The following is a 12,811-nucleotide window of genomic DNA, read 5'->3' as shown; positions in this document are numbered from 1 at the left end:
TAAACACACTGACACTGAGAAAGACTTAAGCATTTAGCTAACAAACAGGAGGAACAGTCTAGAGCCATCAATCTAGAAGTCATTTTTACAATTCTGACTCCAGCAAAACCATATTTGAAGCTTGGAATAAAGGTACCACCCTAGCTATGGAAATGCAACAGAAGTTAACTGTATGCTAAACAGAAAAATCCTTTGTGTGCCACTTATTTCAGATAAAGTCCAGATACTTATTTAAATCATATCTCACCTCCTAAGAAATTATTTGAAATACAGGCCAATTAAAGATCTCTTCAAACCAGTTAAAGAACCTATTACTCCTTACAATCTTTAAAAGCAGTTGTGCTATTCATGTACAAAAAAGTGTGCTCACTTTTCGAAGATAACACGAGTACTAATCCTTCTTTTGGCAATGAGTTTAACAGGTGTTTCATCTTGCAATCAAGCAGCCCACTCTAAATATGTTGTGGGTAAAAGCATCTAATTTCATCTTTGCATAAGTTGATTTCTCTGAAAAATGATTAAAATGCACTAAGCGCCATCTACATTCTTTGACATAAGCATAATGTTACTATTTGAGAGCTACTGGCAGTAAAAGGCAGCTCTCTGACATTTCTTGAGGCCTGATCTGTTGTATTCTTTTACTGTTTAGGGCTGTGTTCTATGTAATTTTAGTGGGTTTTCCATAATTCACATCGCCACAACTTACCTGGGCTAATCTCTGCTGACTGTCCGCATCCCCCGGTGCAGCCAGGGCCTGCTTTGCCTCCTGAATAAGCATAGCAGAGCCTTCCATGACATCCCTTGCTGAATCCAACATTGCATGCGCCGCTACAGGGTCAGTAGTTGATGCTGCAACCCCTCGTGCTGCCTGAGCCAAAGTCTTCAAAGCCTGAGCAGTTTCTCTTGCAGCAACTCCTATATTCAGATTTCATCAAGGAGTTTATTAGCACTCTTAAAGACTTTTTTTTTTTTATTTTATGACAGCTGAATTTGCAGGTTATGATCACATTGCAACACAACATTTCAAATGCAGTTTAAAAGATAACCTTCAAACATGACCACATTTGAAATACATAGCATCATTTGCCAAGAGAAATGCCTGTAGTGAAGCCATAAAGTAAATCTTATACCCCTAAGAGGACATTCCAGAGCAGCTATAGATCAATGCCTAAATAAGTGAAGCAGGGGTAAAGAAGGAAAGCTAAAAAGTGGAAAGAAGATAAAACTTGCAGGGAAAAGTGATTGTCTCCAAGAACTGTGTACATGACTTCAAAGGGGGGAAGCGATTGTCTGCAAGAACTGTGTATATGATTTCAGAGCCAGAGCACCTGTCATTTCTGAAAACGTGGCTTTGGGATTTTATAGAAACAACAGAGAAATAGCTTAAGTTCAAGCAATTAAAAATTAAATACAAAGAAAACATTAAGAATGAGGTAACTTCACGTAACTTAACCCCACTGTGAGTACAAGCAGATAAAAATAAAGTGAGAGAACGTCATGAAATTGCTTTTAAATACATAGTGAAAAGAAACTTACTATTGCAGCTTCAGACAAGAGGGAATGATTAATTAGTGAAGATAAGCTGTAAAGACTTTTCGTCACTAAGAACAGCAGAATATGCCACAATACCTGCAAACACTCAGCACTTGTTCAAGCAAAACAAAATACCATGATAGAAAATAGCTACATGAGCTCTGAAAAGGAACTCATTGCAAAACTTCCCAACTGAACAGCTTTTATAGCTTGATGTTAAGAGAACTAGATTATTAGATATCAGCTGCAAGTACCTGTATTCCTTCACCAGATATCCAGTGCTAACTTCTGCATAACTATGTAATAGAAACACAAGCCTTATTAATCCAATTACATCTGCTTCAAATGAAAGCAACTGTAAGTTACTTAGCCATGATGCAGTTATATCTAATGAAGTGGTAATTGCCGTAACAGGTTTTATCACTAATATAATGAAAATTCTACTGTAGCGTTTGCATCAACAGCTTTCATTTTTTACATAAAGGAGGGAATGGAACATTTTATCATTTATATGTAAACCTTCCCCAGCAACCCCCTGCAAGGAGCTTTCTCTTTATTAAGTGCTTCAGTCCCTAAAAGCACAGGTATAAAAACTGGGGCAATGTATAAAGAGAACTGATCACAGAATCCGCATGCCAACATTCCCTGTTGGCTTTACCCCCAAACTATACAAATGTGATTAATGAGCCGGAGAAGATAGCTGCATTATACATGGGAAATGGTGAAACATCTAGTAAGAGATGCAATGTTTTAAACATTACCAAATCATCCCAAGTATGTTTGCATCTTGTGTTGCAAAACACATCCAAAGACCCTTTCAGGACTTGTGAAAGGACACAGCAACATTTCAGTGGCACTGGCCTTTAAATCGCTTTACATTTCAGTTCTGTCCAGAAAGAGTTTGTGACACTTTCAAAAACAGCAGATGTCTCAATCTGGTTATGTACATACAGCAGATTGGAACACTACTCTTTTATGAAGCACATTATTTACATTAGCAATTCCTACTAACTTGCCAAAATTCACTGTCAGCATAGAAATAAAGAAGTGAACAACTACTTGACTTCAGCACTCTGTGATAAGAGAGCCTTCTAACAAACATCATTTGGGAAGCAGACATTATGAATAAAATGGTACCTGTGTAGTGTTCTACACAGACATTCTCACAGACATTATGAATAAAGTGGTACCTGTGTAGTGCTCATTGCCTTGAGCAGCGCAAGTTAGCAACTGGGCCATTGATGAACCAACTGCTTTGGAGGTACTTCCCAGATCCTGAGCACATTTCTCAAGCTGTGAAAAGGTGCAAAGGACAGAATTCTTCACTTAAACTTTACTAAAACACACTTGCCTTTTAAACAGTGTTAAGAAAATTCCTCTCCTACCAAAAACAAGCTTCTATCTCAGCAACTGAACACAGTTTCTCTGAAGCCTTTATAGCATGTTTTCCCTGCCCAAGTTGAAATAAATTTATATATTAGGTCATAAGAACAACAAAATTAGAATTACAACATTTAATAATCAGCAATGGAAATCACTACCTTAAACTGTGGTGAGAAGGCAGTTTTTACCGAATAAAATATTTCAGTTTCTAAGAACACCAACTTTTGAGTTCTCATCTTTGTCCTCTATGAAAAACATTATCATTTTGGAAAGACTGAAACATTACTACTACTAAATAATATTTTTTCAATATAGGAGGTGGCTCTACAGTCCTGTGAGCACTTCTGCTACAAAAAAACATTCCTCTGGTGTAGCAGGAACATAGAATCTTTTCAAGAGAATCAGTGCAAAATCCCACCAGCATGATAATTATCCAAAGCCTCACGATTTATTTTGCCTCAAACACTTAATTTTTTATCAGATAAGTTTGTTTATCAATGAAGGACACCCTTCATTAATTACAGTTTCTCCTGGGAGAGGTTTTAGCTGTCCATCCACAGCTGCCATCTTTGCATCTTGCAGTTCATTTTTGAGTGTCTGGACTGTATTCAAAGCAGAATCGATCTCCATCGGGCCACACGCTTCATGAGCCTATTCAGAAATCAGATCAGTAACACTATTAGCACCTATAAGACACTATTAGAAACAGTAAATGCTTCAGATACAATCCCTCCAAAATATCTATTGGTCTCATGACTTCAGCAGCCCCTGTGGACGCTCTACACATCATGGCTTCCAAGCTACTGGATAATACTCTTAGCTTGTGAATAGAGTATCTTAGCTAGTGAATAACACTGGTAAGAGCCACCACAGGAATGAGATGCACTTACCTTGTATATACACATCTTCACATTAGGTAGTCCAGGTACTGAGAAAGTAACTCCTGCAGTTTGGACTTCACCTTTGACAGATAGCGTAACATATTTCAAGTCACATTGAACTCTCTAATCTGGCAGCCCACAATAATCAGTAACTTGGCTGAAAATTTTGCAGATTGCTGAGGTGTAATTTGAGGTGTAATTTTTGCTACAATCCTGTTTTGGGGCTTCAGCATTCACAAGATAAGGCTTTCCACTACAACTTTTCTTTTTTTTTTTTTTAAACAACAACAACAAAAAAAAAAAAAACAAACAAACAAAAAACCAAAACAAAACAACAACAACAAAAAAACAAATAAACAAACAAACAAAAAAAAACCGAACATCAAGTTTAGAAGTCGGTGTGTCAAACAAAGACACCTTCTACCCCTCATATTTAAAGGGAATAGTTCCAGGCTAACTGTGTGCATACCTCCCTGCCATGTTTCTGGTATGTCAGTAGTACCACAAGCTTTTCAGTTTTCTTCTCAGTTTTTCTTCCCCTGTCCACTACAACACAGAAGCCACATGGGACTGAGCAAACCATGCATGAAGGCAACACTGAAGCTAACACTGCCTGAGCATGAACCATTCCCTTTAGGTGGAAGGGGGAGAAGACAGTAGAGGCAAGGAGTGAACCTGTGACAACCATTTGGGCCATCTTGCTTTAGCTAATTAAAACTACTATCCTACCTTCTGAGAGGCAGTTCGTAGCTCAGCTAAGCTGGTTGCAAGGTTCTTCGCGCACTGACTTAGCTGCATTGCTGCTGCTTGATCAGTCACAGTGGGTACTGCAGCTTTAGCAGATGCCACCATCTTACTTCCAGGCTGTCCAAAGAAGAACCCGGAACACAATTTTATGAGTTCATTTTCTTTAAATAAGACAGGATTTTTTGCTGGTTCCACCATTCACACATTTTTTTGCTGGTTCCCCCATGCGCACAACCATGAGCTTTTTACATCTACAATGACCACTTCATGCACTTGCCTGCTCCTTATCCATGAACCTCCTAGACTGCAATCTTTTTATTCACATGCTACACCCGATCATAATTCCAAATTGCAGTGTTGTCTGCAGCAGAAAACATTTGTTCTTTACTAGTACACCAGTCACTTTGTAGGCAACAATGGAAGCCAAGAGACCTTAAAGTATTTGTACAGACTGCTTAAAAGCTATTTCTTCTGCTATTCTAGGTGGTATGATCAGGTCCAGATGGTATCAATGGGAAATTTCTTTCAGCATTTCCAAATACTAAATTATTTCAAAATGTACACTAAAAAAATTAATACAAGCAATGACTCTTCACAGGGTTGGTTTCCTGCTAATGCAGTTAAGCTGCTTTCCTGATTCACACCACCACTTTGGTACGTACATACAGCCAGAGAGGAGGCAGATCATTTTAATGACTACAGAGGGAATCATACAGCAAAATAGTGACAGAACTGTATGTGATGCTTCTAGTACATGAGACCATAAAGAACCTGCTAACAGTATTTAATGAAAGAGTTCACTTCCACTTCATATTGAAGGCATAACTGATGCTTATTAATGATAGTGTCATGATAGTGTCATTACACAATTAATTTCCTCAGTTTGTTTCTTGTCAAGAGTAAACCCAATAGCATTATCAACCCTCTTGACTTGGTTTTTTTTACTTTTTTTTTTTTTTTTGGGGGGGGGGGGAGGGGAGATGTTTTGGAAGAAGCAGAGTCAAGATTTGTTTTGAACGGAAGCCAAATCAAGATCTATAATATCTGTAGGTTAATATCTAAAAATCATCGTAATGGTCGTTCCCTTTGTGAAAAATTCTCAAGATTGTTGCTGCAGCACTGCGACTCTACCTTCACTACAGATGGTTACAACATCATCTCTTATATTCAAGATCCCCATTTAGAAAGATGCTGAATTGTCACTACCTTGATCATAAAACTTTCCAAGAAAGCAAATGCTACTACAACAAATGTTTTTTTCTTCATAAATTCCAGTTTTTCTGTTTTTTATATCCAGAAGTTTGGCAGTTCTCACTCTCCACAGGTTCAACATGTTTCAGCCACGTGACCTGAGGAGCTAAATTGTCCTTAGCCATGACAAAATCCCCCTGCAAAGAACTTCTTTACACTGTTTGTAACAGTTTACTGCTTATTTGTCACAAACAAAAACATCATTAAGAAGTGCCTTTTCTTTTCATGGAATCTACTACAATGATTGATTTACTTCACCTGAAGGAAGTTTTGGCTGGAATTTATTAGAGCAAGCTGAGCACTGAGGTCTTCTGCCTGAGCTTGACTTCCTCGTACACCCTGCACCAACTGAGGAATGTGGTCTGCAACATTCTATAATAAACAAAAGGAGAAGTTTCCAGCATAAAAATATGAACCCTCTAACATTAAAACAAGCCCTTTCCCTGTCCCTCTCAAATACAACTGGTAAAACTCACAGGTATAATACTCTTATGACTTCAAAGAATTTGTTTAGGAGTCCATGAAACTCAAGATCGGACTTCTCAGAGACATTCTGTTTTTACTTAGAAATGTTTATTTCCACCACTCATTATTTGAAAGATCCTACTAAACAATCAAGATTCTTGTGAAAAAATAGGTATTTATACAGCATTTTGAATGACTTCCTTTGTATGCATACATGCCAGTAGCAGAGATAAGTGACAAATTTTCAAAAGAGAGTCCCGTTTTCAGAAAAGCAAAATAGAGTACCTCATGCTTCTTTTCTTTGACATCTAATACTAAGTTTATAGTATAACTATAGAATTCTGAAGTGTAGATTATCAAAACAATATTCTTGGGCTGCCCAAATTCAATCTCATATAACTCTTTCACTTCACATTAATCTTATCTCAGCAGTGCAATACTGCTTTCAATCCCCAAAGTACAAAAATAGGTATTGATCTTCTCTATTATCTAATAAACCATCAAGATCAAATGAGAACGGACTGTAATGTATGCTGCAGATCAGCTTTTTATTATTATTATTCATGCTAAAACAGCAGCTGTCTACAGTACAATCCTGGTACATACTGCATTATTTATTTCCCAAATTTCGTAGGAATACCACCATAACAAGAAATAATTGCTACATATTAATGTGGTTTTTAAAAGATGCTTTCTTTCATGGTTTGGTTTTCATTCCCTGCATAACTGTTCTCTCTGCAAGAATACACTTTTGCCTTCTATTACCCTTTTATTTTTTTTAAATGTAATTTCTTTTAGAATTGTGAAGAAACAACTGTCTAACATTTGTTAGAAATTAAGCTGTCAAATGTAGCTCAAGAACAAAGCAGAACAGCTTTTCACCACAGGAACTCTTAATTCTAGCTTGGAACTATGAAAACATACTTGACTTTAGGCATACCTTGAAATCTGTGAGCTTGCAATTTAAGCTGCTAAGACAACAATCATGTAAACAAAAATTGTGGTCTACACCTTAGTTCTGAGTGACATTTAAGGCCGCAGCTGCTTGTAGACTGAACAGCAGAATAGGATGATCAGTGTTGTTAAATATATAACCAATACATTAAATAAAGATTTCACTGCATTATCCTATAAGTCACTATTTCTACTCCATCCTTTGTTTTGGAAAATTCAAAAGCTACTTTTATTCCACATCAGACTTCGGTACCATTTCACTGCTTTCATCATTCAGCAGCCTGTTTTTATGACCACTGAGCTACTAAGTTGCCAAAGAGCATAACCGTGCACTGACCTGATGGCCAAGACTTCTTGCCAGTGTACAAATCTGAGCAACCCGACTCATATGCACAGTGCTTTCAGCATAGCTCTGCATGCACACTACTGCTGACTGTTTTGCAGTAAACTTCCACTAAAAACGCTTGCTTAAGGTGACTTGTCTATTACTCGGATACATGCTGAGGTATATAAACCTGCAATCCTTTCTAGTAAGATGTTTTCAGGAATACTGTAGGAAGCAATTCTTTGCACTTACAGTAGCTCAGCTTTCTAAGGCTCTCCATGTATTAAAACATATAAACCAGGGGGAAAGACAACAAATGATGGTTCTGACAAATCCATATTGATTAATGTGGGGATATATATGTTTAATTTTTTCAATCTCCGTTGAGGTTAAAACAATACGACTAGAGAGGTTTGTCTTCATCTCCCCATAAAACTGGGTTTGAGAGAGTTATTTGTCAATAGGTAGTGATAGATTTTACCTTACAGCTCTGCACAAGTTGCTGGTGGGCTGCAGTGTTCTTATTTGAAACAGCTGCATTCTGAGAAGCTGCAATAGTCTGAGTAGCAGCAGCTGCAGCTTGTTTAGCTGCAATCTTAGGAGAAAAAGAAATAGATAAAAACAATGATTATAGTAATTCAGAGGATGAAATACATACTCTAAGTAACTTTAAAGCTAACAACTTAGATAGATTAAGACACTATCCCTTGATTAATTTGATTTGCCTTAAAGGAACTAGGTCTCATGATGAAGATGAGCTGAACACTGTTATACAGATGTTTACCCAATTTGTTATTCGATTTGAAGGTCCCTTCCGACCCAAACCATTCAGCTTGTATGATCCATCTTGCCAAAAAAGCAAATGGTGAAAACAAGCTTCTGCCTTGGGTGAAAGGGTGGTTGTGAGCTCCTGCCATTTGTATCTTAGGTTGCAGTATTACCAAAAGATCTCACAGAAAACAGAAATGCTCTAATCAGTTAGCTGCTTAGAAAGAAAGCCAGAGAAAACAAGCAAAGTAGATGGAATACTGCTACATTAACATCTCTGACCAAAGACTGAAGGGAACCCATGCTTTCTTCTACTGAGATGGTTCTTCGGCAGAAGTGAAGACACTGAACTAATGCAGAGGTACAAATTGTTCTGGTATTAATGAGTCTAGATGCACTGAGAAGGTCTTCCTCAAATATTTAGGACTTCCATTATTTATTTTATTATTCTCCCTCTCACAAAATTAAAAATTCAACAATTTATCCAAGACATTCTGAAATGTTGTGCAATGCTCTTCGTTAACTGGCCCACTAAACACAACCAAGCATAAAGTTCATCCTCATCATTACACACTTCATCCCTTTAAGGCATTATGCATTATCAGAGCAGTATAAAATAAACATTTTTTCTATAAAGTTTTCCTGCATTCTGTTAGAAAACTGAGACATGATTAATTTCCTAAAATACACCTAATTTTTGTTCTATACAGACAGAGGAGCTTAAATGAACTTCTGGAATATGGTTATTGACTAAGGTCTTCCTGTTTGTCTAATCTAATTGTACCTGAAACATTTTCAGATTACCAAAAATAATATTTGGAAACCTGAGATTAGTGAAATTAGGTGTTTTTTTTGTTAGTTTGTTTTGTTTTTTAATGTTTCTACATTCTAGCTGAAAACAGGAAGATTGAACCCTGCCTGCACAACAAACTTCAGATAAATTTCACCTTCAGTGCACAGTGAACTTTTAGTTCAATGCCTTCTGAATCAAATGCTTACACCAGTTGACTACATTAGTGATAGAAGTTACTCAAATTTCCTGTAGCTGACAACTATGGTATCCTATGCTACCATTGTGAGTTTCAAGCCCTGTACTCTGGAACTGATCTTACAGCACTTAGAACTCCTCCTGAAGTATGCGTTTCTAATTGTTTCAGCTAGAGATTTATCAAAATATAGTGAACTGAAAATTAAACAGTATCTGGTTCCAACCTCTAATCTGTTGACGATTTTCTTCTTGATGGCATTCTGTGCAGCAGCATTTGTAGCAACACGCAATCCCTCTGCTGCTTCTCGCAGACGCTGTTGTTGATCCTCATTTTCAGGATTGGCTGCAGCTCCCTGCACAAAATTTCAGAGCAAAAACCATCAGCCTCAGAAGCTGTTCCTGGAGAGAATGTAGATGAATATCAAACCTTTAGTTACAGACAGTCTGCTACATCAGCCTTTATTTTCTATATATTACCTTAGCCAAAGTTAGAAGAACATTTGACTGCTAGAAGAATATTAAACCATTAAAAGCATATGCAGAAAAACTTAATGCTAGTGCAAGATAGTTTCTGTTCTTACTGATTGTAAAGTGCTTTCAGGAAAGATTTCATTTATTTGTATACAATTTTTTGATTTACATACTAGTTTAGCTGTTTGGAGAAGAAATTGTTTTGTTAAATGTTTCTGTTGTGATCTGTGGAAATATACTTTGATTATATGGATGCTGGCTTTGGAAAAAAAACACATTTCAGAATTCCTAATTCAGTATGCATTTCAGTAACTGTAGTCCAAACCCTCAGATTTAACACAGTGCGTTTTTTCCCATTGAAGTCTCAGAAAGCTGAGAAAGCACTGGGAAGTCAAGAATATGCTTGTAGCCAGGGACATGGGTCTTTTAGAGGCCTAGGACAATTGCTGGCCATGATCTATAAAAGTCTTTTTGAATACAAGATCTAGGACTCAACTCAAAGAATCTAGGCCTAACTTAGTGGATTTAAATAATTTTCCAGCACAGAAAGGAAAGAGAAGTTCGGATATTTGCCTCTTGTGAGAACAAACATGAAGCAGGAAGGTGAGGAGGTGTACATGGTATACAACACACCAAACATTCCTCAACTCTAGGAAATTGTCCCCAGAAGAAACAGAGGCAGAGCAGACTAACCCATTACATTCAAAACACCTAGGGGACAAGAAAAACGGTCTACTGTCAGCCGAATCTAATCTAAAATATACCACATATTATCTCTACTTTGTGTCTAACTACACAATTTTAAGTGGACAGTTACTTCAATTACCCAGTACCTTTGCAGCTTCAACCATGCGGGCTGTAGAATCTGCTAGGAGCTTTGCAGCAGCTAGGAGCTTCTTTGAGTTGTCCATATCAATTTCTGCTTCAGCATCCGACCTCATAGCATTGACAAGATCTGAGGTAGCTTGAGCCAGTACCCTGGCCTGCCGTACCATTTCACCTATGATATACAATTATGTTTTTACTGTCCCCATCTTTACATTTCAGCTTTGATTTAAAAAGTCAACAAGATAAAAATAAAGTCACATTTGCTGTAGTACTCATTTTATTTGACAAGGATATATAAGTAGTTCATAGCACAGTAGCTTCACTAAGTCTCGGATGACAATAATAAATGGAAAATAAATGTCATCCAAGATTATCTTTTACTAAATCCTTCTGTACAGAAGCCAAATGATTTATAATTGACAGTTGAACACAGGACTTAATATACACGTACACACTAATTAAACCCCTTTGAGTAGCAGAGTATTAGCTTTTTTTTTTTTTTTTTTTGGCAGCTTTCATCTGGGAGATTTAGAAGGTTTTAGCAAACAATGTCCCTGTATGTCTTTCAAATATCTTGATCTTTCATTTCTCAGAGAAGCTGCTTTTAGGGCCCAAATACCCCAAGAATTCATATTACTTCCCCACACAATTTCCTCCAGAAGAGCACTGCACAGCTGAAATGACAGTTCCTTGAAAAAAAAATATCTGAAAGAATCTGAATCTACAAGAAAAGATTACTTGGTTCATATTGGCTGTACTGTGAATAAAACTGTGACAGTGATGTATTTAATTTCCTGTCCTTGTGTTCAGATAACACAAAAGAGGGAGGAGATGAACACCATATAGTCCCCAAGAGGTACCACAACCGCTTTTTTAAAGTTGTGTCATTTTGAAACGTTATATGAATTATCTTGTTATCAAATAGACACTGCCTCTTTATGCGGTTGATAATTCATCCCATTTTTAACCATTGAGATATCACTGCTCTATTTAATTTCCTGTGGGGTTTTGGTTTATTTTGTTTCTGAAAGTTCATATTGGGTCATTTCACAACATTAAGTATCTCAAGTCTGCCCAGTTCTAGAATTTGCACATTTTAGAAACATCACAAGCAGCAAAATAATTTTTAAAACCTACAACAAAATCTAAGCAAAAAGAAATCCATCACTGGCGAGTGTTCACTTAGGTACGTGTCCTCCTATTCAGAGATGAGGACTTACTGCACAATTTTGTGAAGTGAAGCAGTAGAAAAGAAGAAAGACTGAATATTACAGTGATCCTTTAGCATGGTATTCATTGTTTTCATACAATATTCATTCTATCTAGCACACAGCTATGTACATTTCACTGATTTAACATTACGGGTTGAATGACCCATTAGAGCGCTAGCAGAGGTTTTAAACTTTATTTATTTGAAATGTACAAATCTCCAAATCAGGAAAAGCTATTATCCATTAGAGAGACTTACCAGCATCCCCCATTGAACTGAAAATACTCTCCGTGACACACATGATGGTATCTGTGGCCTGATCATAGCGACCAATAGGTTCTCCCCTGCTTGCAAACTGGCGGACATGCTGCAAGAGGTCATTCAGGGCTTGGCTGACAATGCTGGCAGCCGCACCAACCTGCTTCAGTAACTCAGTATCATCTGTGGCAGCCTGGCAGGCCCTCACGCAATTCTCCACTGAACGGTCCACCAGTTTCCCTGCCTCAATCAGCTGTTCCTGGCACACCGGGGAGCTGATGGTGGGACTCACAACCTACATGGGGAACACAGACAAAACATTCAGAAAATGGCTTATTTGCAAATTTTCCAATTACTAGTTATCAAAACATCTGCTGTATTAGAGTTCTTAATCCCTAACATATCTGTTTTCCCTAGACAGAAAGCCCTGTAGTAAGTATTTAGATAGGTAGCGTCACAGATTTAAGTTAGGAATCTGGGCTGTGGATGACATTAATCTTCACTTAGATACAAGAACACAAGCCACCACCTTCATGCTTCTTTCATGCTTCTTCAGCAGCTGCTGACCTGATCAATCACTTAACAGTGGTTCTGGAAGACAGGCATTCACCAAACTCCTCAACAAAAAAACCACTAAGTACACTTAACACACTTGTGCACTCTAGAGTTCTAAGTAAAATTAAATCTTAATTGGAATTGGTATTTTGTATAGCCTTCTCATACCAGCCTTCTGTTTGTTTGTTTAAATA

The 12,811-nt window shown here is 37.4% G+C and overlaps 1 protein-coding gene across 5 annotated transcripts in view; it reads right to left on the bottom strand.

Moving 5' to 3' along the window:
- The window catches only part of TLN2 (talin 2), a 173,992-nt gene that overhangs the window by 61,628 nt on the left and 99,553 nt on the right, over positions 1–12,811 (bottom strand). For all 5 annotated transcript variants that reach the window (XM_082769058.1, XM_082769056.1, XM_082769059.1 and 2 more), the window contains 9 exons: positions 12,063–12,357; positions 10,600–10,766; positions 9,520–9,648; positions 8,021–8,134; positions 6,054–6,167; positions 4,527–4,661; positions 3,439–3,567; positions 2,724–2,826; positions 707–915 (listed from right to left, as the gene is read on the bottom strand). In XM_082769058.1, the coding sequence (XP_082625184.1) occupies positions 707–915; positions 2,724–2,826; positions 3,439–3,567; positions 4,527–4,661; positions 6,054–6,167; positions 8,021–8,134; positions 9,520–9,648; positions 10,600–10,766; positions 12,063–12,357 (1,395 nt within the window). The remainder of the gene's footprint in view (positions 1–706; positions 916–2,723; positions 2,827–3,438; positions 3,568–4,526; positions 4,662–6,053; positions 6,168–8,020; positions 8,135–9,519; positions 9,649–10,599; positions 10,767–12,062; positions 12,358–12,811) is intronic.

This window comes from Aythya marila (genome assembly GCF_965140915.1).
Source record: "Aythya marila genome assembly, chromosome: 11".
NCBI classification, from domain to species: domain Eukaryota; kingdom Metazoa; phylum Chordata; class Aves; order Anseriformes; family Anatidae; genus Aythya; species Aythya marila.
Note: the sequence above shows the minus strand (reverse complement) of the source record. Positions and strands in the feature narration are given on the sequence as shown.